Raw genomic sequence first — 27,689 nt, 5'->3', positions numbered from 1 at the left:
TTAATTTAGAAACAACAAAGCTGATGTTTTAAGTCAGAAATCAGTGTTTGGTGGAATAACCGGGAGGTTCTCAATGGGATTCATTGCAGTTAGCTCTTAATTTTTTTCCCAGAGCTTTATATTCACATTTTAAATATTATTTTATCAATCGAATCAACAGTTTTGTCTGTATAATACCAGATTACATGAATGTGAAATCATATTTCAAATAATTTAATTTCAAGAGGAATTCGTCAAACGCAGAGACACAGTTTGTAGTTTTATCAAAACTTTGACGTTCTTGATCTTGACCCAAAATGAAAATAATTTAAACCACATATCTCACAGAGCTATCAGTCAATCTGCGGTGTTGGAAAGTTTCCCCAAATCAAGGGGAGTCCCTCAGGGTCCCGCAAAAACCTTGGGCTTGCCCTACATGTTGAGTAGCAGCAGACGGCGGCTCGTATCAAGTCCGGTTCTGCTGGGGGTCGGTTCCGGTTGAAAGCGAGTTGTTAATCTCCACTGCTGCCATGTGTCTGTGCAGGAGGCGAAGTCGGTAACTCAACCTGTCGAGCATCACCGGATTACATTTTAGTTCAGACTGAACAGGAATGTGTGCAACTGAATTTGGATCTGACTGTGGCCGTTTATGCACAAGAACTGGACCTGTTTATTTTATGACTGAATTGTAATCACCATTGAGACTTGAGAGGAAACCTGTTGTGCTGACAGATTTGGCCGATGAAGCCGATTGTCTGGGCTCCAACAATTTCAGATTCTCGTTTCTGTGGCAGAGTGGCCGACAACAAACAAACTATTTGCAAGCGACACTGAAAACAGCGGACCGATGCTGAAGTTAGCATCTGCTTCAGTTTGCAACCAACAGGAACCAGCTTCAGCGGGTTAAGCTGATTTTAAAACAGACGGACTAAACTTTTAGTCAATTTAGATTTCTGTCTACAACTCTCACTCACAAAAGCTCATTCATAAAATCTTTATTGCAGTTGTAAAACCACCAAAAATATGGATAAATTCTGGTCTCGCAGCAGTAAAGACGCGTTTGCTGACCTGCGATGTGAAAGAAAACCTGAATTCAGACCGTCCTGTCTTCAAGCAAACAACATGAGTCAACCCTCCACCAGAGAGCCTTCCCTATATAATAATAATAATAATAATAATAATAATAATAATAATAATAATAATAATAATAATAATAATAATAATAATAATAGTTCAGTTTTAAAATAGAGCATAGCCGCAGGAAAAAATATTTTGTTAGGTCTACTTTTTTATTTTTATTTTTATCATTATCTCAAACACTAAAAGCAGCATAGTGGTAAAAATATCCTCCTGATTGCAGACGGTTATGCTGCAGCAGGTTTTGTTATTCGCTCAGTACAGGAAAACTCCAACAAGCCGACCTGATCTGACTGTTATTTTAAAAACATAAATTCACTCACGAATCGATGTCTTTACCACTGAGATCAAAACAACAACTGAAGGCGCAAAGGACAAGCAGCATATATCGCTTTAAAATATACGCAGCTGCAAACAGAATTGCATGAGAAAGTTTTGAGACATCTTCCAAATCAAGAAGGTTAATTGAGTAATCTAACTATTTGCAGTAATGCGTCTCCCAGACAGAATAATGCAGCGATGGGATTTGTTAGACCTCAGAGTAATTATACAACACATTCAGCCAGGCTTTGACTTCGTTCTGCTTTAAAGACACCAGCATAGTTTCATTGTAAAGTTGTTATGGTTTGTGGCTCACCTCCTCTAAGAATGACGTGTATTTGTATCGTTTAAGTTCCCCCCAGGATTACATTCAAATGTAACCATGTCTCGCATCTTTTAGAAAAAATATTGACCAACTTTATGTAAAATTGATCTTGAACTGTCACATCTCATCTTTTCTCTGTTAAAATGCTTTTTTGCTCTGAGTTACAGACTTTTTAGACTAATTTAAATATGCAGTAAAAGTACCAGAACTACACAGAACAAGTGTTGAAAGTTAGCTGTACCATCGCTTTCTGTTTTATGGGAAGGCTGCCCTGGAAATCCTCACTTTGTTTTCGATGATTTTCCAAAAGGAAATCAGTCGAGAGTGAATGGATTTATTGTCCCACTAAGTTCACATGCATATTGACCCCTTTACCAGCTGAATTTAGTTATAGTAAACACATCTTACCACAAATTATTGATGTTTTATTGCCAAACAGACTCCAAGTTAATGTTTGTATCCATTTAGTAGTGGGTACTGTTGTGACGTCTAACATTTTTTACACGTACATCAACTTACAGGTGCTGTTGCTATGGTTACAGCTTGTCAAGAGGACTGACATTAATGACTCTGATGGTGATGACTGTGAGAGCTCTGATGAACTAGAGACCAACCCGTTGGCTGCTGTACTTCTGATTTCAGTCTCTCTTTTAAGGAAAGCTTTACTGTAACTTCCTAAAGTTTGAACTGTAACCAGATAAAGTTTTCATTGCTAATAAAAGTGGTTTGAGGTCAAACTTGTATCTTTTTTGTATGTGCTGCTACAATAATCTGTTTAATCTGTTTGGCAATTGGTAGGAATTCTCACGTTCCGACTACAAATGGAATAATTTATGATTATTATAGATCATTTTTCAAATTTTAGCAGCATAAGGTAGTGCTTTGATTAGATTTTTTGAACTGATAAAATTAAAGCTCTGAAAATTAAAAAAAATATTCTTTTTGGAAGCTGCTGAGTCGTTCCGAAATGCGTGTCCTTGACAACAATGAGGTAAATTCTCAGCAGGAGCAGACTTCCGTACGTTTTCACTAATTTACATGCTTTCAAACAAACGTGGCTGACTTTAAGCTGGAACAAACAAAATGAAAACTTCTGCGTCGCGAAAGTCGATTTACTGATTTTGTGAGACAGAATCTGAAAGTTTCACAAAACAAATGGCTTTTTGTGAAAGAGCAGAGCGCCGAGAGTCGCATAAACTGTCCAGAGTCACGTTTGCGGCGGGCCTCATCAGGAATTCAGCACGTAATGCATTTTTAATCAGCTGTCAGCTTCAAACAGATGCAGCAAATAAACGCTGAATCGCCGAAGGGCGTTAGAACTTTAAACTGAGACGCTCGGCCGGCGGGACCTGGTCCGGACCGCGCGGGTCCATCTTCGCCGGGAGGAGCAGATGTTAAGTGTTTAGGTGCGTGTGGCTCACCTGCGCTGACAGTGACGGCGTTGACAAACTGCTCCCTCCAGCTGCTGCTGCCCACCACCAGCGCCAGGTTGGTCTTCTTGATCAGCTTGTCCACGGTGCTCTGGAGACGACCACGGAGACAAGAGACAAGCAGGCGTGAGACACACGTTATCGGCGCAGGCTTAGCAAGAAGTGACACGGGAGACACTGATGAGGTGACTGAGGGTACAATTACCGCCGTCTCTCATCCCACTGCGGTGCACAGTGAGTCACAGAACCAGATTTGGAGGGAGGTGGGGTTGGACTGGGCTTCATGCCCACAGGAAACAGAGCCAGTGTGGGGAGACGGGAGTCTCAGATCTGTATCATGTAGCAGCTTAAATGCTCTTAAATAGTCTTAAAGGAACACAACGGCCAGTTGTGGCCGTTGTGTTCGAGGCACYGAGGCATCAGTTTACTCTGTGAACACAGCACGTCCCGTGGCAGGAACGGGAGAAATAATAAGGCAGATGTCATGGTGATGTAATCAGGGGGTCTCAGATCGGATTAGCAGAACAAACCAAACAGGCGTCTTCTTCTCAGGTCTGAACCTGCAGAAAAGGCCTTTTTCCTACAGTGGATTTTATTTGTTTTTGTTGTAAAATCACATCCGTTCTCGATCAATAATAACTCCTAATAAAATTGCGTGTGCCGCGTTGAGACGTTAGTTTGCAACACAAACACGCTTCATAATCCAATACAGATCTTTGGCTGAGTTTAGATAGTGGCTGTAAAAGATGAAATTATGTAATTTGATGAACATTGCCATAACATTTGAAGATTACTCTTGGTCTCCAGTTTTTGTCTCTTAAAAGTTATTTAACATACAGAACTTTTATAGCTACCTTTATGCTCTCTACCCTCATAACTTGAAATTTATAGACTGTGGTATTTTTTATTTTTTTACTTTATTTTCTCACCTACAAGCCAAATCAGAGCCTCAAAATGCCTCTGCTTTCCATCAAGAAGAAAACTGAGACAGAATTAAAGATTCCTCTACTTGTTGATGTAAATGATAGATTGTGTTGATTCAAATAAAGGACTTGCAGACACATATCCAGCAGCAAACTGTTTCTCAGCGCAAAGCCGAAAAATAATGTGACGTGTCTGCAGAATAATTCTTAGCAGCTTCACGTTTCAAATGAATTACAGTCAGGTAAAAACAGCGTCAACTACGCTGTTTATCCACCAGCGCAAGATGGAAACAAGAGGTCTTGTTTTAGGAGGCGAGTGGCTCAGAACTGCTGGCTTTTAAGTTACCTTGAACTCGTAGGATTCCTCAATGACCACCTCCAGCTTGGTGTGCTCTCCCAGGACAGGGYAGCCCATCTTTGACACGTCCTCTGAACCCACCGCCGTTTTGTTGTCATTGGTGTCCCCTGCGCAGATCGGCAGAAGGAAAAACTTTGACTACACCGATAACTAGAGCCAGGCGTCCTGTGACGTTTCAGAGGTTTTGTGAGAGAACATCAGTGAACAAGCAGCAACACRAAGCACCACAAGAACTCTGGAGGAGCTGGAGATAGCCGAAGCTCARGTGGGAGAATTTGGCCCACAAATCTTAACTTTTATGGAGGGATAGCAAAGAGAAAAGCAACAGCTGTGCTTCCAACAACCTTAAATTTGCCCAACTTCAAATTTACTTAATGGAAACACTGCAATAAAAAAAAMCTCTTGTTTTTCAACATAAAGTCTTTGTGCTAGGATGAAACTGCGATGGAAACACTTCTGTCACATCACACGGGTCACGCGTTCAACAACCGGACCTTACTACTGGAGGAAATGACGAAGAAGATGACGGGAAGTGGTAGGAGGATGATGGCGCGTCATGTTTTTTTTTACGATGTCGCGTGAACAGCCATGTTAACATGTGATTTTAAACGCATTTCTTCTTTTAATGGAAACATAGCAGTTGCGAAATTGTGTGTTTCCGACTGTAGTGGGACATCACCGAAGTTACGCGCAAACAGMTAGMGTTGAGAGAAAGCATCAAGAATACCCGGCTCTGTCACAAACCATGAAAGAGACACAGCTAGCCTTGTGGGAAAAGGTAGTCTGGTCACGTGAGCCCAAAATGGCACTTTYWCTGCTCCAAAACACSTGGCAGAGAACCGAGTTCGCCCTCCCCTCCATCATTAAACACGGAGAAACTCCTGACGGAAGAGACTCACCGTGCCTCTGTCCCACCTCCAGCAGCACGGGTTCCTCCAACACAATGGTGAACGTCTTATTCTTCTCATATTCCTCGTCATCGATTATCTTCACATTCAGCAGCTTCCTGGAGACAGACAGGAAACGAGCAAATAAAACAACGCGCCGATGACATTTAAACGTTTTAATCGGCTCCTTTATAAACATCAGAGTCGGGAAATCTTTTTTTTTTTTTTTTTAAAGTGGCACACAAAACACTTGATGATTATGTCGATGATTTATTGCAGARATTCGGGTAAAACAAATGTTTCAGCCCACACAATGAATCATGAAACTGTTAGGTAAGAGGGTGGAAGCTGAAGTGCTCCACAAAATATCCTTTAACGCCGAGCAAAATGTGATTTTTTTTCTCTCTCTCTCTCTCTTTCCCCCAGCACTCCACAAGAGGGCGGGCTCCTTCTACATCATTAAGTCCATTAAAGTACGAGCGTGTAGCGACGTGGCCCACACCCCTCCCACACACTTCACATCCTAATTCAGATTAGCTACCAGAGAAGTTCGCTGTGGAAATTATAAGCGCTAATTTGCAGGGGGGGGGGAACCCAGCGAACTCCTAAACCTCACCCAGAAACGCATTTCTTACATCTGAATGCAGCACGAAAACACGAGGTGTCGAGCTGTAACCACCATATTTTTTTTTTCTTCAGCCCCGCTTCACAATCCTACGCTGTCACAGCCCGTCTCTCTCTCTCTCTCTCTCTCTCTCTCTGTCTCCCTCCCTGCATCTCCCTAATGATATGTGGGTGGTTGTCTATTTCTGTCTACACACATACACTCGGGGTCTGACAAGGCGCAGGGAGAACGTTCACTCGCAGAACACAAGATATTTTATTTTAAACACCAATGATCACGTCATCCCGCTGTTTAATGTCAGGGAGAGTCATGCCAGTGGGAGCAGAGTGATTTGCTGCAAAGCCTCGGATCCTCACAGAGAAACAGAGAAAAAGAAGAGTTTATGTACATGCATGGTAGTTTACTTTGAAGCTTCCTGTTTGGGTCTTAAAATAAAAATAAAAATAAATTGTGAAGGTTCATGAGGCAGTGTTTGCCCGCTAACATGAGCTGATTAAACCGCTGAAGACGTTTCTGTTACAAATGTATTATTTAGCCATTTTATTAGAGTACAGCTTACATTTTGGACCCCCGTTTTGTCCGAAAACTAGCTTAATCCTAAATCAAGGTTTTCCTCAAAGATATTCACGTGACGCCATCATGCAGTAACTTCAGATTTATTGGTTGTACATTCAGGACATTAATCTCATGTAAACTTCATTCACACACATTAATAAATTGGTACAAATTCATATATAAAACTATTAGCAAAACCCCTCCATCAATATTCCCAACAATACTTTCATTTCAGTTCCAAGAGTTTGTTCATGATTAGGTCAAACCAACGTTTGGAAACTCTTGAAAAAAACACTAAAGGTTAACAACTCGATAAAAACCATGAAACATGACCAATGTACCTGCTTTTAAAACACTGTCAGTATTATAATATGTTTAGTCAGTTTGAGTATGGTTGCATTTCTAATTTTTTTCTCTGCTTTATGATATTCTTCTGTTTTCTGCTGTGTGATATCCTGATGTTTTCTGAACGTTTTGGTTGAAAACAGGTTAAATAAAGGTTATATAGACATAAAATAAGCTCACAGCATCTCCAAAGCGCTCTATTAGAAACCAGTTAGGGCTAATGGCAGCCTCACCCTCACTGGAGAGGACTCTTGAGTAAACTCCATTACACATATGAGTGGCACATTACTGCCATCCTGCAACATTTTCCGACATGCCAAACAAATGCGTGACAACCTGCCTTAGCTGGTGATCAAATCGTTTATTCTGCAGTGTCAGATGCAAAAAGGCAATGCTGGAGTGTTGTTTATTTAAAGCTGCGGCTCTTCTTTTACCATGGAAACGCAGGCAGTGTGACAGAGCATTTAGGTTTCAGATAAGTTTTATGTAACAAGGCCTAATGAGTGATGGCGGCTGAGCAAAAGTACAGTTTCAGGCAAACTCATTTGTGAAAACACAAAAAAGTTCAGTCTGAAATAATAATCTAGTTAGGTTTCAGTGATTCAGTGGATGTGACATTTTTTGTAAACCACTACATGGCGTTTTAAACATAGTTATCAGTGAATAGTAAACTAATTAAGCTTTACCTGAAATGTTATTGATTTTAATCATCCACTTGAGTCAAATATGTAGCTCAAAATTCAGGTTTTATGAGTCATTTTAATTTACTGTATGGATTTATCTGATCGCGCTGAGGCTCAGGTGTGCCGGCTTGAGAAAGTGCAGAAACGTGTGAATCAGTTCTGAGAACAGAAGTCGTTCCCAGATAGAGCTGTGCTAGATAAAATAGCTGACTAATTGGAAAAATATTGACAGGTTAAATATTGATCGCCTTCATTTACCGAGAAGCAGAGGGTATTTCTTCGAGAGAGAGTTTGGAGTATCTTAAACACCAAAATCAACCAACCTCACAAATTCTGACTGACTGATTTTATCCCATTTTCTATATATTGGCTCAGAAGCTACTGCTTTGAACAGTTTGGGTTTTAATTAAAGTATCGGTTTGGTTCATATTCACGCTGTGACTCACTAAGGTCGATGTTCACCTGGAGAACATCGAGTCGATTTCCACACAAAATCCATCCCATCATATCTCCTGTGGGTCTTAAAATCGGTGTTATTGGAAGTTGTGGAGCATTCCCAGCATTAAAGTTTAATGTGAGGTGTTTTGTTTCTGCATCTCCAGCCTGGTTGGATCCAGAAGGCCATGTCCTTAGGCTGACCCACAACATGCCTGAATAAATAATAAGGAAAAAAAAAAAAAAGCTGCTTTGTTTAATATGCAGAAAAACATTGGAAGCATCTTTTAGACTTATTTTTATTCCACCTGTTTAGCACCAAGGACAGCATATTTCTGATTTTCTTTTTTCCCATTCATTCATGGGAATCTTATGATTTTTTTTCACTATGCAGAAATGAAGGCACGTATCATTTTAAAGATTTTACAGACCTTGGGGAACTGAGGAGCATAACATCTCAAGGTTTATAGAAATACTTACTCTTGCGGTCAATTTCTTCTTCTTCTTCTCCTTCAGTTGTCTGGTAATGGTTTCATAGTTCTCCCATGGGGCAATGTTCTGAAAAACAATCTCCTCATCCATTTCCTGTTTCTGGCCATTTGTTTTTATTTTTGTGTTGCCGTCCATTTCCTGTTTTCGCTCCACGCTGCCTCCTGTTCTCTATCCTAACACTACGGCATGAAACCCAAGATGAGATTCTGACTTTATAAGATTGATGCCACAAAGAGCTTTTCTGGCATGACAGCATCAAAACGTAACGCGGTTTCCTTTTTTTATGGACCTTTTTGGTCTGGAATAAAGATTGATTGATTGATTTAATTTTAAAATAAAATAGCGGCAACGGTTACTACAAGCCAGGGGTGTCAGACTCATTTTCGTTTTGGGCCAAATCAAGATCCTAAATAACAAACTGTCAAATATTAACAAATATTTGCAGTTCAAGTAATTCCTAAAATTAAACATCTTTTCACATTGTTCAGTCCCTCCAGGATTTAGTGATTTTTTGGGGGAATGGGGCAATAAATGCCCCATTTGTGGGGCTAATTTAGAAATATTTTCAAGGAAAATATTCATGTTTATGTGTAACATTAAATGTGACATTGCTAACCGTCACATCGATCACAGACTAATAACTTCACAAACTAATAACTTGACATCAAATAAGGCTGAGGCAGCGGGTCGTAAAAGTGCAAAATACTGCCACCTACAGGTGGGAGTTAGTGGTCAGATAAACACAATGTTTCTCCTAATTTTCTGGGTTATTTTCAGTTATGTATTAGCGAGAAGAAATGCTGGAATCTGTTGATTTTGACGTGAATTTCCACAACCACAGGAAACTGGGAGGACTGGTTGATGTAATTTGGCACCTGGAGTCTTGAGGGCCACACAAGAAGCTACGGCGGGCCAGATTTGGCCCCCGGGCCTTGAGTTTGACACATGTGCTCTAAGCAAAGTAATAATTACAATATCTTACATTGATTTTTGTAAGAAACAGAAACCTGAGCGTCAAACACTGATAGTTAGCTCTTATGTAGATTATAGTCCGGGATTTTCAAAAATGTTTTTCCAACCCTAAGCATTTTTGAAGCAGCCGACTTGTCTTTTCCTCCATCCAGACTGGCAGCAACAGGTGGAGGAGGGGTAGTGTAACTGGATATATTATAACCAAGATGCAGGTGGTTTTATTGAAGGCTTTTAAAACTTCTTGCCTGTTTGCTACGACTTTGAGAGAAAGCTAACAGCTAGTCAGATGTATACCGTTTGTCCAGCTTAACTGTTTAAATGGACTCAAAATTTTAATTTGATAAAATTCTGGTATTTTCCCTTTTCCAGGTTTCGTAGTTAAATTGAAAGTCATTCCCACGGAGATCATAACCAGGACACAATAACCTGCACATGAGAGGTTTTTGCACTTCAATATGTATGTTTCCAATCAGTGATTAGCATTATTAGCTATATGACTATTCAACACTTCACGTTATCTCTGTTTATTTTACAGTAGTAATTGATCTGAGAACCCATTTTTGCGTTGTTGTCATTAATAATAGATTAATTTCAGCAACATACATTCAGAGAAGCTGTTTGAGAGTAAAAAGAGTAATTTTGATTTAATGAACGGACCCATTAAGACGTGGATTTCTCAGCAGAGCCGGAGCTCCCATCACTTTCTCCTGGAAAGGTCCAGCACCGACTCACGCTTCCCGTTTTCACGCTTCCTGTGTTTTCATGCTTCCTGTATTTGTGGGAAGCTGCTCTCACTGTGGATGCGCCTCGCCTTGCAAGCAGAGGGATAGACGTCAGAAAGTTTGTTCTTTAATTTCTTTAAATCAGGGTGCGTTGCATGGTTGCTTTTTGAGATCTTCTAGCCTACTTTGTGTTGCTATATGTTTACTCAGGATTTATTTAATGCTCTAAATTACAGCAAAAACAAACAAATCGCTGAGAGGATGACTACTTTTACGGTACCGTACAGACAGTCATATTTGACGAATTTGAATATTTTTGAAAAGTTTATTTCATTAACTGAGATGACAGACACATAATGTAAACTATTTACACTTAAGGTGTTTTGAAGCCTTTATTTGTTTTTATTACAATTATTTTCCGCTCACAGGTAAGGAAAGCGCGACGTTTAAGATTAGAAATTACACCAGACTGATGAAAGAAACATTTAAAACACAGAAATGTGGGCTTACTGAGAAGCATGTTTAATCCTCCTTAAGGATACTTTTAATCTGACAAAAGAGCTTCATCAGAACACCTCTAATTTATGAATGACGCAGCTAAATAATGATTTTAATCCGTTATTAAAGATAGATCTATTAATCCGAGGAAGCCAGATTTTTGTCAAGTGAAAAACATTCATTTTTTCTTTTCACATTTTGTGAATTTGCAGGATAAAAACATCCAACATGCTGCTGAAAACCCTGCATTTGTAGGAGCTGCAGCCTCGATCTTTTCAAGCCGTCGTTAAAACTACAGAACATTTCCATCGAGACTTCACAGCTCTCACTTAAAGCATATCACATTTCCTTGTGCCCTGTTCATCTCTGCCTGCCTGCCGGTCTCCTGAAGCGCTGGGGTAGTTTCTGAGAAATCTGCATGGTAGTCCTGAGCCGTTGCATCATGTCGCGCACACAAACTATCCTGACTGAACTTTGAGGCCTCGTACACTGCAGCCTGGCTGGCTCCATGTGGAAGCAGCTGCCCAGGGTTCCTCACATTGCATAAGAGTCTGATAACATTAGTTAGAAAAAAAAAAGAGAGGGTACGCCTTATTTTTACATTATTTCACTGGAATAACAGAAGGAAAAGAGAGATTCAGCAAAGAAGTATCAGCTCTTTTCAGTAATTCAGAAAAGATGCTTCCTTAACCCTGAGCTGAATCTCTTTATGTCAGGTTGTTGTAAGGCTGAGAACAGCAGAAGAACAGAATGGCGGAGATTATGAATAAATATAAATAATGTACTTAGCCATGACATTATGGAGCGAGTATGAAAGGGCGAAGATTGGACAGTGACTCTAGTCCTGTAGTAATAATCAACACTCGTTGTTTTATCTCACCTGAACTGTGAGTCATTGAGATAATTACCAGTTTAAAGCGACATTCAACGTCTTCTACTGCATTCTAGCGGAGTCACAAAATATCAATAAAATCTCTTAGTTTTATGCTGATTCACAAAGTTTGCAGAGTTAATCTGCTCATAAAGAAGATAATCGCCAATTAATGTAGAGTTAATCAAAAGTGAAGTGATCAAAGCTTTTAATTCTAATCAATTAAATTCTTTTCAACAGTACGATGGCAAGAAAGATAAAATAATATTAAATATAGGTCAAATATGTTTTTTATTTAAATGTTTTTTTTTTGTTTTGGTTATTTGGTTGGTCTCTTGCTTTTATTAAATTTAAAAATCATGTATGAGCCGACCTTTATTTGCATACAGTCTATTTTCTGACTGTCTTCAGTCTTTTCAATGCGTAAAAGAAGAGTATTATGTGACTTTGGGGCTCAGCAGTGCCCCCTATCGGCCATACTTTTCACCTTATGCTGCACATTTTCACTGCACATTTATGACCAATTACACTAAAGATGCAACACACATTCTTGGGGGGGTCATTGTCAAACTTTCTGTACACAAGACAAATAAGAAAAAAAACACAAGACGAAACCAGCACAGAAACAGATAAATAACAAGCTTATTATAGCTTCACTTTGTTATTTCAATTTCCAGCTAAGTCTGACAGACTCATAAAATCAAACATAATCAAACTGTATTCATTAAATTATGATTACTTTAGAAAGACTGTGCAACATCAACGCATATAGGGCCATCAAGACTGATTGGGCCATATGAGGCCCAATCAGTCTTCTAGCTTCAGTCTTTTAAATGTATGAGCTTTATTACCTTTACATTCCCTCATTGACTTCATTTATGATCCTTTAAGCAAATGATTTTGCAGAAGGATGGCGTTGTGCCTCAGTAACCTGACACTGTGACATAATGTGAAAAAATAATCATGTCTCCAAACACTAAAGCACCTGTATCCCTGCTGACGGTCTGCTAGCCTGCAGGCCATGATCAGTGGCGCAAAAAGTGGGTGTGCAGTTTATGCAACGCATAGGGGCGCTGCACTAGAGGGGACGCAAAAACGATGTGGGGATTTTTTTTTTCCTAGTCAGCATTTAGCAGCTGTTTGTGTGTGAAATGATCAATATCAGAGGAACAGCACTGATTAGGCGCCCCTCCCCTTGGGTTCTTTCGATAGGGGTCGGGGGCGCTGATGACATGTAGTTACGCCCCTGGCCATGATGTTAGCTAAACTGAGATCACGTGTTTTTGGACAAACATTCAACTATCTTTGTAGTTTTGCTGTGAAGATTCACAAAAAGATGAATTCAGAAGGCATTTGACCCAGTGTTGGATTTCTGCCTTGACCTTGTGTTGGTCTGACAGAATGAAGGAGCTTTCCCCCCACCCCCCGACTTTATTCCATTTCTCTGGGACCAGCGCTTAAAAGATTCACAGAAAAAGAGCCTCTGAAGTCTGACTTCAGCTTGAAGGCTTTTTAATAAATCAGCAGTCATTTCTGTGTATATTTCCCACTTTTCCTTCCATTGGTCTACACGTCAGAGAGCCGCTACCTTGTTTTCACGTCATCGTTTTTGAATTAGTGAGAGGAAATGAACATGCGTTGTGACAGGCGGTGAAAAGCCTGAACTGATTGAACCTCACATGGCTGACGTGTTCAGTTAAAGGGACAGTTCAGGTTTTTTGGGAGCGGGCTTTTGTTGAGAGGTTATGAAATGTAACTTAGCAAGTTCGCTTTGTGGGAAACACACAATGGCGCAACTACACATTATTCAGGTGGATGCGAAAACATAGATCGGCGCCCACCCACCCCCCGAGGGAAGGAACGTCAGGGTGAAGGAGCGACGCTCACTCGCTCCCCACCCCAAGGCGACGATACGTGAAGGGTAAAACTCGCTACATTTACCTCGTTATGTGCGCGAGGTGAAGGAACGTAAGGCGCGCTGAAGTGTATGGGAAAACATCATCGGCACCCTGTCCCCTCCAGACGGGGTTTTGGTGCCCCCTCTGGTGCTGCGCCCCTATGCGTTGCATACCCTGCATACCCACTTTTTGCGCCACTGGAAACACAGATTGGTTATTTAATTAATCAAACAAATCTGTGTTTTCCTTAGGCATTTATTACTATTTACAGTGAAGTTTTAAAAGAAAAATAAATAAAATAATAAGTGTAGCGTAATTACCTGGAGAGTTAAAATTAGACTGCTCGGTGCACAAGCTAGAAGAATGGCGGTCTCACATTAGTGCTGCTTAAATGAAGCAGAGCTTTCCTTCTCCCTTAATGAGACTGGAAGGAAGATGATTTGTGAGCTGCGGAGCGGCTGCTGTGAACCTGTTAGTCAACGTTTACCGCACCGCTGTCCGCGCATCCTTCAAAAGTCTCAAATCCACGTATCTAAAATTAAAATGTCTTAAACTCAATTAAAAATGTGATTTAGCCGTCAATATGTTAATTGCAGGACTTGAATTTATCAGTTTAATCTTGTTTGTGTAGTTTTTCTAATGGGACTGTCCAGTTTGGCAAAAGTTTGAGTTTGTGGCGTTCTGCGACTCGTGGCGATTGAGGCTACCGCTAGCTAGCTGCTAATATACCTTTAATAACTAGCTGGTTAGCTATACTGTTAGCACGTTGTTTGCTTTCACCACTGACTCGCTTCTGTTGCCAATCCATGCTAGGCTAGGTTCCTTTAAGCTAGGCACTATGGGGCTTTTTACGATGCTTGGCTGCGTAGAACAGGATCACCCAATCATTCACAACATTTTGAGTTTTTTCTATCTTAGATTTCATTCAAGGAGGCATTACAAAAGCTCTTAAAAAGTCTTAAATTTGACCTGTAGATCCCCTGTCATGTGTGTGCATCCAAAAGTGTTACTGATCGTGACTACGTCAGATGTGAGCAACAAAGAGCATCGTATCAGGCCATTGGTTTCCCCCTTTTGAGAAGGGAAACAGCCTCAACTCTTTCATCTTTGGTTATGTAATTGCTCCGATTACCCACTTCAACCCTGACAGGAGTGAACGGGTTGCACATTGGCAAACAAAACCAGATGTGAGCTTATCCTCTATATGGATCTTCCTGTAATCCGCAAGCGCGGAATCAAAACGCTTTTCCATGTTCGCTTGTTTATTTCAGTTCGGAGGTTTGTGTCTGTACACCATAATCTAGTTACCACAGGGATGCATTTAGATGGCAAATATGATTCAACTGCCTGCAGAGATTTTAAGCCGTTCCTCCTGGCTCTGTGTCAAAAGCTTAAAAACTTGGCTTCCTCCCCGTTTTTCTCTCCTGCGTGCTCAAACGTCGACTTGCACACAGAAAGGAGCGAGCGGAAAGCCTGAGACGCTGTAGCCGGCGCACACAAATGCAGAGAGGACGGGCCCCGGAGGCCCGCTGCAGAGTGTCAGCTCTTTGTCCCGGTCGCTCAGGGAAATGTTGGGTAAGAAAAGCCAGCTCTGTTTGAAACATGAACTCTGGCAGCCCGCAGAGCAGCAAGCACCACAGACTCAATGCAGAGAAAGTAGCAAGTCTCTGTCGATAGTGAAACACCTGGACAATTAGCGGCAAAACGGAAATTCAACTCCCAACAGGCAAAACTGAACCGTGTGACTGGTTGGAAACAACGCATGCAGGACTTCAAGTAAAAATGACGTTTTATTAATAAAATCCTAGGTACTACAGCATGAACCCTTTGGAAACCTTTGCACGTCCACACACTTAACATTAATTAGTTTTTGATTCCCTGTTTGCTATTTTCCGTAGTGAAAACGAACACCATGTGGACTCTGACTTAAGCTCTTGCCTAGTCACAATCCTGCACCCTGGCGTTCAGCATGAAGGAGGCATAAACAGCCTCAGGTGGCCTGCAGAGATGAAGGCTTTTCATAGAAATGGGATTTGAAAATTAACTCAGCGTAAGTTGGTGGTGGGGGGGGGACTTTACTCGATCTGCCTCTTGAGATCGGGGATCTTTAATCAAAGATTTCCATTCATGATCAAAGCGCCCTCGCCTTCGTGCTTCCATTCCTTCACCTCGCCCTTTTAATCCAAGGAGCACGGGAAAAGCTTCGGCATTTTCCCCCCCTTACATCTGCAACTTGTATTCTTCTCATGAACTTCTTGTGGCAAACTGTCCTCGCCTGCCGGATCTCGCTCTCCCATCGTCATCTGAAAGAAGCATTACTCCTGCCATAAATTAGACAGGACGCTTGAGTCTCTGCAGCCCGATGATCCTGGTTCGGTAGTTGAGGATTTTATCCACAGCTCAGCTTCCTGTTTGATTGCAGACACACGCTGCCCGACTCTAATCTCTCATTGTTATACACTCCTGACTCATTATGTGCAGCCGTCTGCAGCGTGCTCAGAACTTGTGGGACTCTCTCGACCCCTCGTSAGCCGCTTTAATTGCCTCGCATGCTAAAGAAGTTCCSTTTAATTCGCCTTCGGAGTGGCGTTTTTGTTTGATGTTTGAGGTTTAAAGAAGTGGAATCAACACACACACAAGCACGGCCTTGATTGCAAATGAGAAGACAGAAGCAAACAGACAAACATACAAAAGCGATCTGTTCGCATCTCACCTCCACTACTGCGAGGCAAAGTAGAGAAATTAGGTGAGCTCTCGCTTCTCTCTGACACCGTGTATTCACCTGCCTTCCCTCCCACTCGAGCCGGCCCACACCATCCGCCTACACGCGGCCCCTGAAACTCTGCTCGCGCAGACGCGCTCCGTTCTTTCCTTTTGTCCTCCAGTGGAGCTGTTACACGTTCTGTGATGAGCTTGACATGGCGAGGGTTTTGTTTGTCTTTAAAATTAGGGGAGAAAAATAACCAGAGAGAGAGAGAGGGAGAGAGAGTCCTCGGCTTGTGAAGTCATAAAGCAAATACAACCCACATGTAGTTACTATTAACACCAGATACATACAGCAGACAAAGAGTACCTATGGAGTACGCTGTTGGTATGAAAAGATTTTTATTTCAAAATCTCAGAATAATTAAAGATTTTTTTCTTTTACTTTCTTGAAATCGTGAATTTCACAAACATTAAGGCTGCTTTCACACTGAAGGCTTTCCTTTTTTGTTGCTGAAATCCATTTTTTATTGTGTGTGTGTGTGTGGGTGTGTGTGTGTGTCTGTGTGTGTGTGTGTGTGTGTGTGTGTGGTTGTTCATACTACTAATTAAACCCGACTGCAGTGAGACTTCTGTGTGAATGGTTTGTGTCCCCAAAGCGACCCACATGCACAGAAGAAGAACGTTGATGTCACACAGCAGAGCTCTGCTTACGAAAGTAATAACGGATGGAGTCGTTTATGGATCAATTTATAAAGTTTACTCGGCAACGAGAACCGACAGTATCGTCTCAAAATCGTAATAGCGAGAAGAAAGCTGATAAAAAATAAAGCACAGCCAACAGCGACGACCTTTTGTGGAGCATTGAGTGCAACTTCTGACCCAACCAGGTGTGACTGCGATGTGATGCACTCCAGTGTCACAGACGTCTTTCATAAGATCATAATTTTAATTTTCAGCCATGTTTTTACACCCTGATTTCCACGTCTGTCTTTTTATGGTGCATAATTATGACGCATGTCATACAAAAATGACATAAAAATCAGATAGAATTCGCCATGACTGTTGCAGCTGCTAGGAAAGTGTTACTGTTCACATTACACGAGTCGCACACTGAATGCCACTGAGTGAGGAGGAAGCCACTAGTCCAAAAGCAGCAGGAAGAGATTAACGTTTGCAAATGTCCTCATTATTATGAAAAACAGAGCTCACATGAAAATCCAACAGCCAGAAATTTGCTGGAGGTCTGATTTTTCTAAAGGTGGAATTTGTAGCTGAAAAAGTGTGTGAGAGAAAAGCGGCCAACAAACCAGACGAAGCTAAATGTCTAGCATACTACCATGAGAAACTTGTGGAAGGATATTCAAAGTATTTGACCTTAATCATGCAGTTTCAATGTTATATCTACCAAATACAAATGAAATATACGTAAACCTTTGAATCTGAAGAAAGCTAAAACAATGTCTCTCGTTCTGGCCTAATTTTTCCAAAATAGCAAATGTTTAGCTTGACTTAACATCAGTGAGGGAAAAAAGACCAGCAATTTGATTTGAGCTGTATATTTGGGCCTGTGCGATCCTTATCATCTGCCTCTGAGTCCTGTTGTTGGAAGAATCACACAGGTTTGCATCTCACACACCTGTTTGTGAATCTTCCTCTGTCCCTTCCTTGCTTTTCTTGATTTCCATCCTTGCTACTCTGTCGCTCACATGCTCTCCCCTTTGTTTTCTGCAGGGGATCTACAGTGCGGCACCACAACAAAACATCAGACGCTCAGCGCAAATCCCAACGGGCTACGTTTTTAATTCTCTCTATTCATTCACAGAGTGCTGTTCCTGTGCCTCTAATTCTCCTTCTTCTTCTCTTACATCTGCTACAATGTGTCATTATCTGCAGCTCAATTATATCCTCTTATCCTCCCACCTCTTCTCCCCTGAAAGATCTAAATTTCTCCAAGCGAAGGTATCTGTGACTCATAAAAATAGCCCCTGCATCCGTTACCAGAATAGGCCGCGTACAATACTATGGAAGGACTGTTTAGCATAACCAATGTGTGGGCTGTGATGTTTAATCAAAGAGATGTGGCGCAACGGCGTTTTTAAAAAAAAAAGTAAAGGAATTAGTGCTTACATGGTTTCGTCGTTCTGAAACTCCAGCTTGCCGGAAACCTCGTCGTAGTCCTCCCCCGCTTTGGCGGTGCCCTCGACGGTGTGGTAAGGCACGGCCACCTTCCCCCTGGCGCCGGACGTCCTGTGAACCTTCACCTGCATGTTGCCGACGCTCTCGCTCACCCTGGTGGAGTTGCTCTCGAACGTGAAGATGCCGGCGTGGTCGTCGTCGTAGATGGTGACGGTGGCGACGGGGGCGTTCCCCAGGGCCGCCTTGGGAGGGACGTGCGAGGAGATGCCGACCGTGCTGTTGCTGGACGTGATGGAGTTGGGCTCCAGGACGGAGACCTCGGCCCGGTGGACAATGCGGGGGTTGCTGAGGCGCACGTAGAAGTGCTCGTCCTCCTCGAAGATGTCGTCGTCTATGACGCCGACGGTAAAGTCTTTAGTCGTCTCTCCAGGCTTGAAGACCAACGTGCCCTCGGCAAACTCGTAGTCTGAGCCTGCAGTGGCTGTCGCATCCTCCGTCCGGTAGTCCACCTGTGTGCCAAGGGTGAAGAGACTTCATTAAATATTTAGAGAGTGGAGATTTAGCAAATTGCTGACTGGTTAATATTTCATAGGTTAAGTAGTTTGGTTTGGTTTTTATTTCACACTGAGGATTTGGAAGATTTTCACATTTACACAGCCTGGTAACAGTTTTCATACCTTTGATCCTTACGATGTATTTCATTAGAATTTTAAGTGCCTAAGAGAAAGTAGTCCATACATATGGCTTTATTTTATTATGTTATCTAAGTAGTGTGGCTGCACTGGATTCCAGCCTACCTGTCATGTCAAGTCAAGTTTATTTATGTCACATATTTGAGCAACAAGGCAGTTCAAAGGGCTTTTCATGGTAAAAACACCTTGTACTTTCTCAATGCCAGGAACAACATCACCATTGAACTCGGGACAAGTTCAAGGTCACTGGGTTTTAGCTCTCACCTTAACTGTGCAGCCGGCCTCCCCTCCATGGCGGCTCACCGTCAGCTTCAAGGACCCGCAGTTCTCAAAGCACTGGTAGAGAGAGGGGTCGAACTGCAGGTAGATGGTGTTGGGATCCTCCTCCTGCCCGCTGGCCTCATGACAGCTCACCACTTTCCTGGCCTGGTCAGCCGCGTGCTTCTTCAGGATGTTCCCGGCTCCGATCATCATGCGCGTGGCCTGAATGCGATAGAAGGCCCGGCTCTTCTGCTGCTGCACCAGYACTTGGTAGTTGGCCATCTCAATCAGCTGCTCCATGTCTTTGTCTGGATGCCTCTGTTTTAGGTCCTTCAAGGTGCGCGCCATCTCCCGGCGGGCCTCTTCCTCTTGGTCCTGCTCGGCGCTCATCCCTCCCCCTTCTTCCACCCCCTCCAGCATCCCATCCAGAGCCTCCTTGTTGTGAGGGTGGGAGTTCGCGCCCTGCCCGTCCATCTCCAGGTCCATTTTGGTGAACATGGCGTCACCTTCGGACTCAATGATGATGCCTCGGTTCTTGTCGGCCCGGTAGCGCTTGTTGACGTACTTGTAGAAGAGCAGGCGTCGGTCTGCGATCCAGGCTTGCAGTACGCAGAGAGGGAAGAAGAGGAAGGTGAGGACCGCCTCCCAGACCTCCACCTCCCCAGGGGAGAAGACAGACAGGATCAGGTACAGCCAGATGTAGGCGAACACGCTCCAGGCGGCAGTGACAAAAAACACCCGAAGGTGCTTTATCTTGCGGGTCTCGCTCTCTGGCACCACGTAGACACAAATGGCGATTATAATAAACATGTTGAACGCGGCGCTGCCCACGATGGTGCTGGGCCCCAGAGCTCCAGCTTCAAAGTTGTGGCCGACCACTTCGATGACGGACAGCAGGATCTCTGGCGCAGAGGAGCCGAGAGCCATCAAGGTCAGGTTGGACACCGTCTCATTCCAGATGCGCACAGTTGTCGTTGTCGTTTCGCCGTTCGGCTTTTTGATGGTGATCTCCTTTTCCTGAGAGGTGATGACCTCAATGGAAGACATGAAACGATCCGCGATGATGGACATACCCAGGAACATGTATATGAGAGCCGCAAAGTAAACAATGGCGCGAGCCACCTTGTCACCAACCGCAGGGTTCTGGGGGTTCCACATGGGCAGCACCACGCCCTCTGAGCAGTTGTCCTCGCTGGAGCAGTTCTTCGGGGCGTCGCCGGCGTCTTCATGGCCGGAGCTGCCGTGGGAGAAATGAGTGACTCCTGGCTGAAGGACCAGCAAAAAGGTGATAAACATCCACGGGGCGATGGGTCGTGGTAAGCTCATGGTGCGTTTGTCTGAAGTCATGATCAGATTTGGAGTCTTCTAATGCTGGAGATCAAATTGTGTCACATTTGAGGGTTTGTGGAAGGTTCCTCTGCAAGAGAACAGAAAGAAAAGATCGAATATTTAAGGAGTGTTCTAGATCCAGTGGCTTAACAAAGGTTTTCATACTTTGAATGCAGGACTGGATGATATGCCTGAAAAACGTACCTCAATATAAGCATTTCATTTCAGTTGAGATGGATAATTACTGATTAGTTTATTGTTTGAAATATCTGAAATACTTCTGATGAGGTCGCATGACCTTTCCTGTTTAATCTAAAGTTTTCGCTCCGCCTTGTTTGTTATTTTTAAGCAGTTTCGAGGCCAGGTGGCGAAACCTGAAACTGCTGCTGTGCAAGTTACTCAGCAACTTGTTGCTAGGTAACAAGGAGTGAGCGAGTTGGTTGATCCCACCAACTAATTCACTCAAACGTAAGAGTTTGAGCGGCTAAAGCCTTTTCTCTGCCTACATCCCCCAGAATGCCGTGCGGTTCCGGGGAATATGAAAAAAAAAACAATGAATATTTTTCCTTCATTACTGTTCATTGATCATTGATCAGGTGAAATCCAACCACACAATAATTTGAAGTTTGTAGCAAAATGTGGATGAAGTTGCAGGCGAATAAAAGACATGAATCATATTCACTTCTTTTTAGTTCTCTTCCTAAAATGACCTCTAAACAAAAAAAAGTAGGCAAAAGCAATCAGAGCTGTGCACTTTTTTATAAAACCGATGTGGGGATCCAACCGTTTGTTCGGTCCAAGCCTCTGGCAGCTACTTTTGGTTGACTCACAGGGTACTGAACAATCCAGTTAGACTCCTACACATCTAATGTGTCCATTGTGTGCAGAGAAACTGCAAAAATGTTGCACTCTGCACCTGTAGTACAGAGGGGAAAAGTGACTAAGACCATTGCGTACGCTGTAGTCAGATGAAGATCCAGAAATAATCTTTCATGGTATTAAGAGAAAGCAGGGAAAGAGCTCTGGTCCCTCAGTAAGCTCTTCTACATTATTATTTAAAAGAAAAACACTCCCGGTGGCTCATGAAAACTGCATGGGAAAGACTGCTTAATGCTAAAGCGTTGTAAACACCTCTAGTCTTGCGCTTTACATAACCAATATCAGGGGAAGACCTTAAAATAATCCTTCAGTGGCTTTCTTGGCAGCCGGGTTTTAACAGCTTTGAGTGAACAATCCAGGCAGCAGCGCCGACACCACCCGGGGAATTAACATCTGCAGCGGCGAGAAACAGCCCAAGAAATGTCAATTAATTTAACCGGTGCCTCCTAATCAAAAATTTAAGACCACCTCCATCCCCAAAATAGGTTTCCCCCATCAGCAGCAGGGGGAGATTGACGTTGCTTTGCGTACAGCGCAGGCTCTCATTGGCATGCAGCAGAGGAGAGCTGCATCCTGCACTCTGACCCGCCTAACAGGAGGAGCACGTTTCCCCATCGAGATTTCATTTCACGGGGCGAGGGGAGGGCAGGAAAACACAGATGCACAAATGAAGCTAGAATTTTTTTATATATTTTTTTTTAACTGCAGCTCATAAGGGAAATAACAAGCCGACTGTATTTGTGCATCCCAGTGTAACGGCTTAACAACAGTCAAATGCCAGCAGGGTTCGTCGCTGCGGACGGCAACAAAGCAAGTCGAACCGGCACAATTCCCCCTGCTCGGCTGCAGATATATAAAATAAAATGCAGTGCCTTTCATCTGGCACACAAGCCTGCACAAATGTGTGAGTGGGTGACGTTTCTATGGCAAAGGCAAGCTTTCCAACTGGTAGTGGTGCTGAAATCCAAACACTTTTGACTACGGTATCAAGCCACAGAGTCTGTGTGGTTCCTTCGTTGTTCTGCAGTGGATTTCTCACAACAACCCAAAAAAAAAAAAACCTGAACAAGTAGTAGCAGATAAATAAGGTTCATCCCTTGTTTCACTGGAGTTTTGAAGTCATTTAACCTTTAACCTTCTCATTTCATTGATTATGTGGAAGAATATCAATTAGAGGAAAATAGAAATATATTTTATTGTCCCACAGTGCTGCAGGACATTCGATTGTATCAGAAAGCAAAAGGTAAACGGAAGCAAAAACGTAAAAACAGAAAAATAAGACTTATTGTAATGTATATTACCAGAGTAAACTCTAGCTCTCTGTACTGAGGGGTTATAAAATTGACTTATTTTTTTAAAAAAGTATTTAAGCAGGATGTTCCATTAAGATTTCATAAAAAAAGAATACTCATGTCAGTTTTTAAAACAATAAAATGAACAGAAAAGTAGCACAGACCGGGTTAAACCATGACGATTTAATCCTCTGACATTTTTCTTTTTGCCAAGCAGAGGTTCAAAGGTCAGCAAATAAACACTTGCGCATAATGAGTCATTTTGATGCCTGCTTGCTCTTGTTTTGAGTCTGTCTGTGTAAGTGTGCACACACAGTCACGGTAAGAATCGAGAGTTCTCGCAAATGCCACGAAGGAAAATCGCCAAGACGAAGGAAAAAAAACAAAGGAGCTTTGACTAAATTAATGAAACCTTCTTTGGCGTCCTTGGTAAAGTTACGTAAAACTTGGTTTCACAGGTTTTACTCAAGTTTATCTTGCAACACGTTGGAACTCACTGAGCAAAAAGTGGCAACGTGGGGTCAGCAAGTCTCTGCAGCAATCATCAGGCGATGTTTACGCGCCACCTGGTTGCTTGGGAGGAGTTACAGACAACAACTTCCTGTCCCAAACCAGGAGCTTGTGTGTTATTTGAGTCACTTCAATCAATTAGCAGCAAAACGTTACAACTTTAAATAACAAAGAATCTCCTGATCTATTTACAATATTACAAGAAACCATGAGGAAATTATATGCACTTAGCGGTTCATCAAAAAAAGAGAACCACTAAAATATTTTCATGTCCAAACAGATAAGCTAAGAGGAAGCCAAGACTTTAGAAAAAGATGATATAGTTGTAAAGTAAAAAAAAAAATTTGACTAAATTCATCAGAAGAGCTGGTTAGTTGTTGTTTTTGTCCAATTTCCGTGTAGGATTTGCTTTTTGTGCGTTTGGAATGGATGGTTATCAGAGCCAGGCTAGTAGGAAAAAATCTTTTTGTTTGAACCAGATTCACAAATTTGCCACATATTTAGTGCCATAAGGATTTTTGGCATCCATCCCCAGATTTATACCAGTCAATAATTTTAATAGCAGCCAGTGACTGGATCTTCCAGACTCAGGCAACTTTACGCTACCATCACTGCAGACACATTCAGTGCATTCAGGAAGTCTCCATCCACTCAGCACCAACTGGGTGGACCTCTGTTAAACTACGTCAATCACTTTTGTTCACTATTATCGATTTGTAAAAGCAACAAAAAGGCTAAAACATCCAAGGGGGAGAATACTTTTTATTGGCACTGAGCCTCCCGTAGAGAAAATCTGTTGAGTGAGCTGAAGAAAAAGGACAAAGTGGACGAACTAGAGGGCCTCTCCAAGACAAAAGGTCAAAGGTCCTTCTCTCTTTACGCTCCAACCTTCTAAAGCGTTACCAAGTTCTCTTCTATTGGCAGAAAATGGTTGTAACAAACACTGGATTTTACATATACAAACAATTATTGCTTAACATGTCATTTCTGGCGTCAGGAATAAAAGATGGATTTAATACCTTTTGGGGGTTTTTATTTTAGAGGCATGGTATTTGCTTTATTCCTTGCATTATATTGCATTTTATTACCACATTACTCACCTGGATGCAGTTGTCAGTGAGTGGGCCCGGTGTAGAAGTTGTAGCCTCAGGAGATGAACTTCTCCCTCATGTTGCTCTGTGGAGACACAATTCATCTGCCATTAACAAATTGCGGGGAGTGTTGTACAAAAAAAAAAAAAAAAATTACAAGAGAGCGATCCACGTTAGTGCCGAGTTTTAATGAGCTTATTTAAATTAATAAATAAATGTCACCTGGGGGGGACGAAAAAACACAAATAATAATACTGATAATAAGACGCACAGTTGCGTGYTGAAGACGGTTTGTAAAAAAAAACTAAAAAAAGTCAAACTACAAAGGAGAATGGGGATCAAGTGGATTGCTGATAATCCAATCAGGAGCCAAACGGGTCGGTGCACACAGCTGTGGCACAGATACTCACAGAAAGCCCCGAAGCCCGACTGGATCCCGGTCTCACCGTGGCCACCCTGCACCACCTGAGCGCGGAGAGGCAGCCTGTGTGCCATCCACGCAGCGGGCTGGTGTGATGCTCCTGGCTTGTTGCGCTGGCGTCTTGGAAATGCCGCGTCGCTTCCCACTCCGTTTCCTCGATGTTTTCCTGACAGTTAGCCCTACCTCAGCAAACTTAACGGCAGTCCGATCACTTCCCCTCACTGATTTGCTTTTTGAATCATCTTCCAACCAAAGCTATTGCTTTTATTGTTATTATTTAATTTATAAAATAAAATAAAAGATCATCTTTCTTCTCTTGAGACTATACGTGCGATTGTTGATGCGTAAAAATAATAAATTAAATTGCTGGGTCTATCCTCGTTCCCTCAGCTTCAACCAGACAAAATTTCATGAGATTCGCCAGTTTAAGAAAATAAAGAAGAAAAACATTTTCTTTGGAAAGCCGGGGGGGGAAAAAAATCCTTCGCTCTTCTGTCTAAGCTGGTAACGCAAAAAAAAAAAAAAGAAAAAAAAGAACCAAGGACCGCACATGAGAGTAGGCGTGAATGGATGGTGTAGAATCGAGAGGACGCAAAACGGCACGGATCAGGACAAGATGGACATCAAGCGGAGGGATGGTGGCAGACAGAGAGAGAAGTTGAGGTGCTGTGCGAAAAGGAAGAAGGCTCGCCTTACTCTTGCGGCGTGGGCAGCATTGGCATAAGAAGCGCGATGAGCGGAGAAGCGAGAGCTGTAACACTGCAGAAACAGGGGAGGAGACGTTCACAAGCGGCGCTACACGCACGGCTGGTCCTCCTGACTGCGCATCAGGAGTCCGGGATGAATGAATGGACAATTAGACTTCCAACAATCCACACAATTGTGCACTCATCATAGATGTAGACCAGAAAGGGAAGTTGGGTATATATATATATATATATATATATATATACACCAATGGCTTTTATTTGTTGTTGTTTTGAGCCCCCCCAGATGTTGATTTGTGTCTGCTGTGGGTGGTGGGGTGGCGGATGTTTTAGTCTGGAGGGTTAAATATAGCACAGAGAAAACGCAAAGTCTCAATCTCATCCTTAAATAGACCGCTGGCCAAATGATCAAACTCACTCTCCAAAGTAAAAATGACTAAAACTGACCAGTTGTGCAGCAAGACTAAACCAACAATGGAGATTTAAAACAAATGTTATGCAGTTGAAATCATATTAAATTCATGACTCCATAGTTCCTATGAAGTTGGTGTTTTGTGCTGCCTGGAACCTAAAAGACCATTAAATCCATCAGTGATAATCTTATTGACTAGATTGGTTTCTTGGTTTTTTTGTTTGTTTGTTTTTTCAGGTAAAGGGTTAAAAGGCACAATTAGTGGATTCAATTAAACCCTGTTTAGCTGATTATATTAATTATCTATTTTTTCCTGCAAAAAATAAATCAAAAGAAAATATAAGAGGGAACTTAACCTTTCAATGTAGGTTATATTTCTATGATAACAAAGATAAGTTACACGTCAAATAATCACTTGAGATTATTTCCAGACTGATTAAACAAGTTTGTTTATTAAAATTTGGAGAGGTAAAACAACAAAAGTACATTTATTTATTTATATTATTAGGATAGGAGCCCATTGAGATCAAAAACATGTTTCTCAAGGGATTCCTGACCAAGAGGCATCAAGAAATACGACACAGAAAGAAAAAAAAAATACTGCAAGAAAGTTATACATTAGTAGGATCCTAAGTTGTGTTTTGGTGTTTAAAAGTGAGCAGATAATCAGTTATGCAAACACGGACACCTGATAGAAACAGTCAAATTATGAGATAAGTCAAATATTTTGCCTAATGAATCGATAAGGAAAGATAAATTGAGCTGGGTTTTCTACTATAAGTCAGAGAGTTAGAAGAGGAATCAAAATAAAAAGGTTAAAACAAGCCGTTCATTTTACTTGGTGCTGGTTGATCGTGCCACCAAGAGCGGAAACAGGAAACACTGAGCTAACAGTGCAAAGACATTTCCCACTGTGCTTATCAATGCATATTGAGGTATATTTGGTGTTTGAACAATTAAAACAGGCAGTTTTAACTATTTTTGAAGGGAGTTTCATATATTTTGCAGGTGGTTGGGGCTCCTAACCCCCACAAATCAACTGTATTAAGTTTGATGCTCCCATATTAGCACGAAGGTAACGGAGACAAAACCCTGCATAAAACGAAGATGAAGACAACTCCTCTTTCAAAATCTGTCTGGGAAGAACAAGGCTGTGAAGATGATTGAAAAGAGTTTATTTTTCTTTTAAAATATGGTATTTGGTGATATTTTGACCAATTGTTTTCATGAAAAAATTGGGGAAATATGTGAAGTCGGGCTATAGACTTGTTAAAAGAAAGAGAAGTACAAGAGCAGGAGATTCCACTACACCTGAGAAAGGAAGATAACGGAGTGCTGTTGTTGTTTTTTGTGTGAGAATTTCCAGAAAATAAAGTGATTAAAAGATGGTGGTAAACTAACAAAAAGTATCATCAACAAATACCTTAAAATACTGTAAAACTTGGAACCATGACACTAAAAAAACAAAACAAACAAACCTCAAGAGAAGCGAGGTTTACATTGGTTTACATTACTGTTACATTTCTTACAATAAACACATTTTAAACTGATTCCCAATATCAGAATGTCAACATGCCTAAGAATAATGTGTCAGTAATGGCCATTTACGGCTCTAAAAAGGTCATCAGCTTTTGTCAAGGTTTTATCATTACGTGTGTGTCTTTAACCATCCACTTGTTCTCACTCGGAAAATATCCCGATCTACATCTTTAAAGCTGCAGTGGCAGCGGCGCGAGCGATATTGCCGTCATTTAGACGCCGTTCATTTAGTTTTATAGGTGCATGATTGCCTGTTAT

General features: G+C 41.9%; 1 protein-coding gene across 1 annotated transcript in view; it reads right to left on the bottom strand.

Annotated features, from left to right (window-relative positions):
- Positions 1-25,645, bottom strand: part of slc8a4a (solute carrier family 8 member 4a) — a 31,645-nt gene extending 6,000 nt beyond the window's left edge. Inside the window, exons 1-7 of the mRNA XM_008428371.2 lie at positions 24,763-25,645; positions 24,362-24,437; positions 19,255-20,668; positions 18,290-18,807; positions 5,373-5,479; positions 4,462-4,580; positions 3,184-3,283 (exon numbers count right to left, since the gene is read on the bottom strand). Coding sequence (XP_008426593.1) covers positions 3,184-3,283; positions 4,462-4,580; positions 5,373-5,479; positions 18,290-18,807; positions 19,255-20,598 — 2,188 coding nt within the window. The 5' untranslated portion in view covers positions 20,599-20,668; positions 24,362-24,437; positions 24,763-25,645. The remainder of the gene's footprint in view (positions 1-3,183; positions 3,284-4,461; positions 4,581-5,372; positions 5,480-18,289; positions 18,808-19,254; positions 20,669-24,361; positions 24,438-24,762) is intronic.
- Positions 25,646-27,689: the final 2,044 nt, after the last annotated feature.

This window comes from Poecilia reticulata, linkage group LG14 (assembly GCF_000633615.1).
Source record: "Poecilia reticulata strain Guanapo linkage group LG14, Guppy_female_1.0+MT, whole genome shotgun sequence".
NCBI classification, from domain to species: Eukaryota; Metazoa; Chordata; class Actinopteri; order Cyprinodontiformes; family Poeciliidae; genus Poecilia; species Poecilia reticulata.
This window is presented reverse-complemented; position numbering and strand designations above follow the sequence as displayed.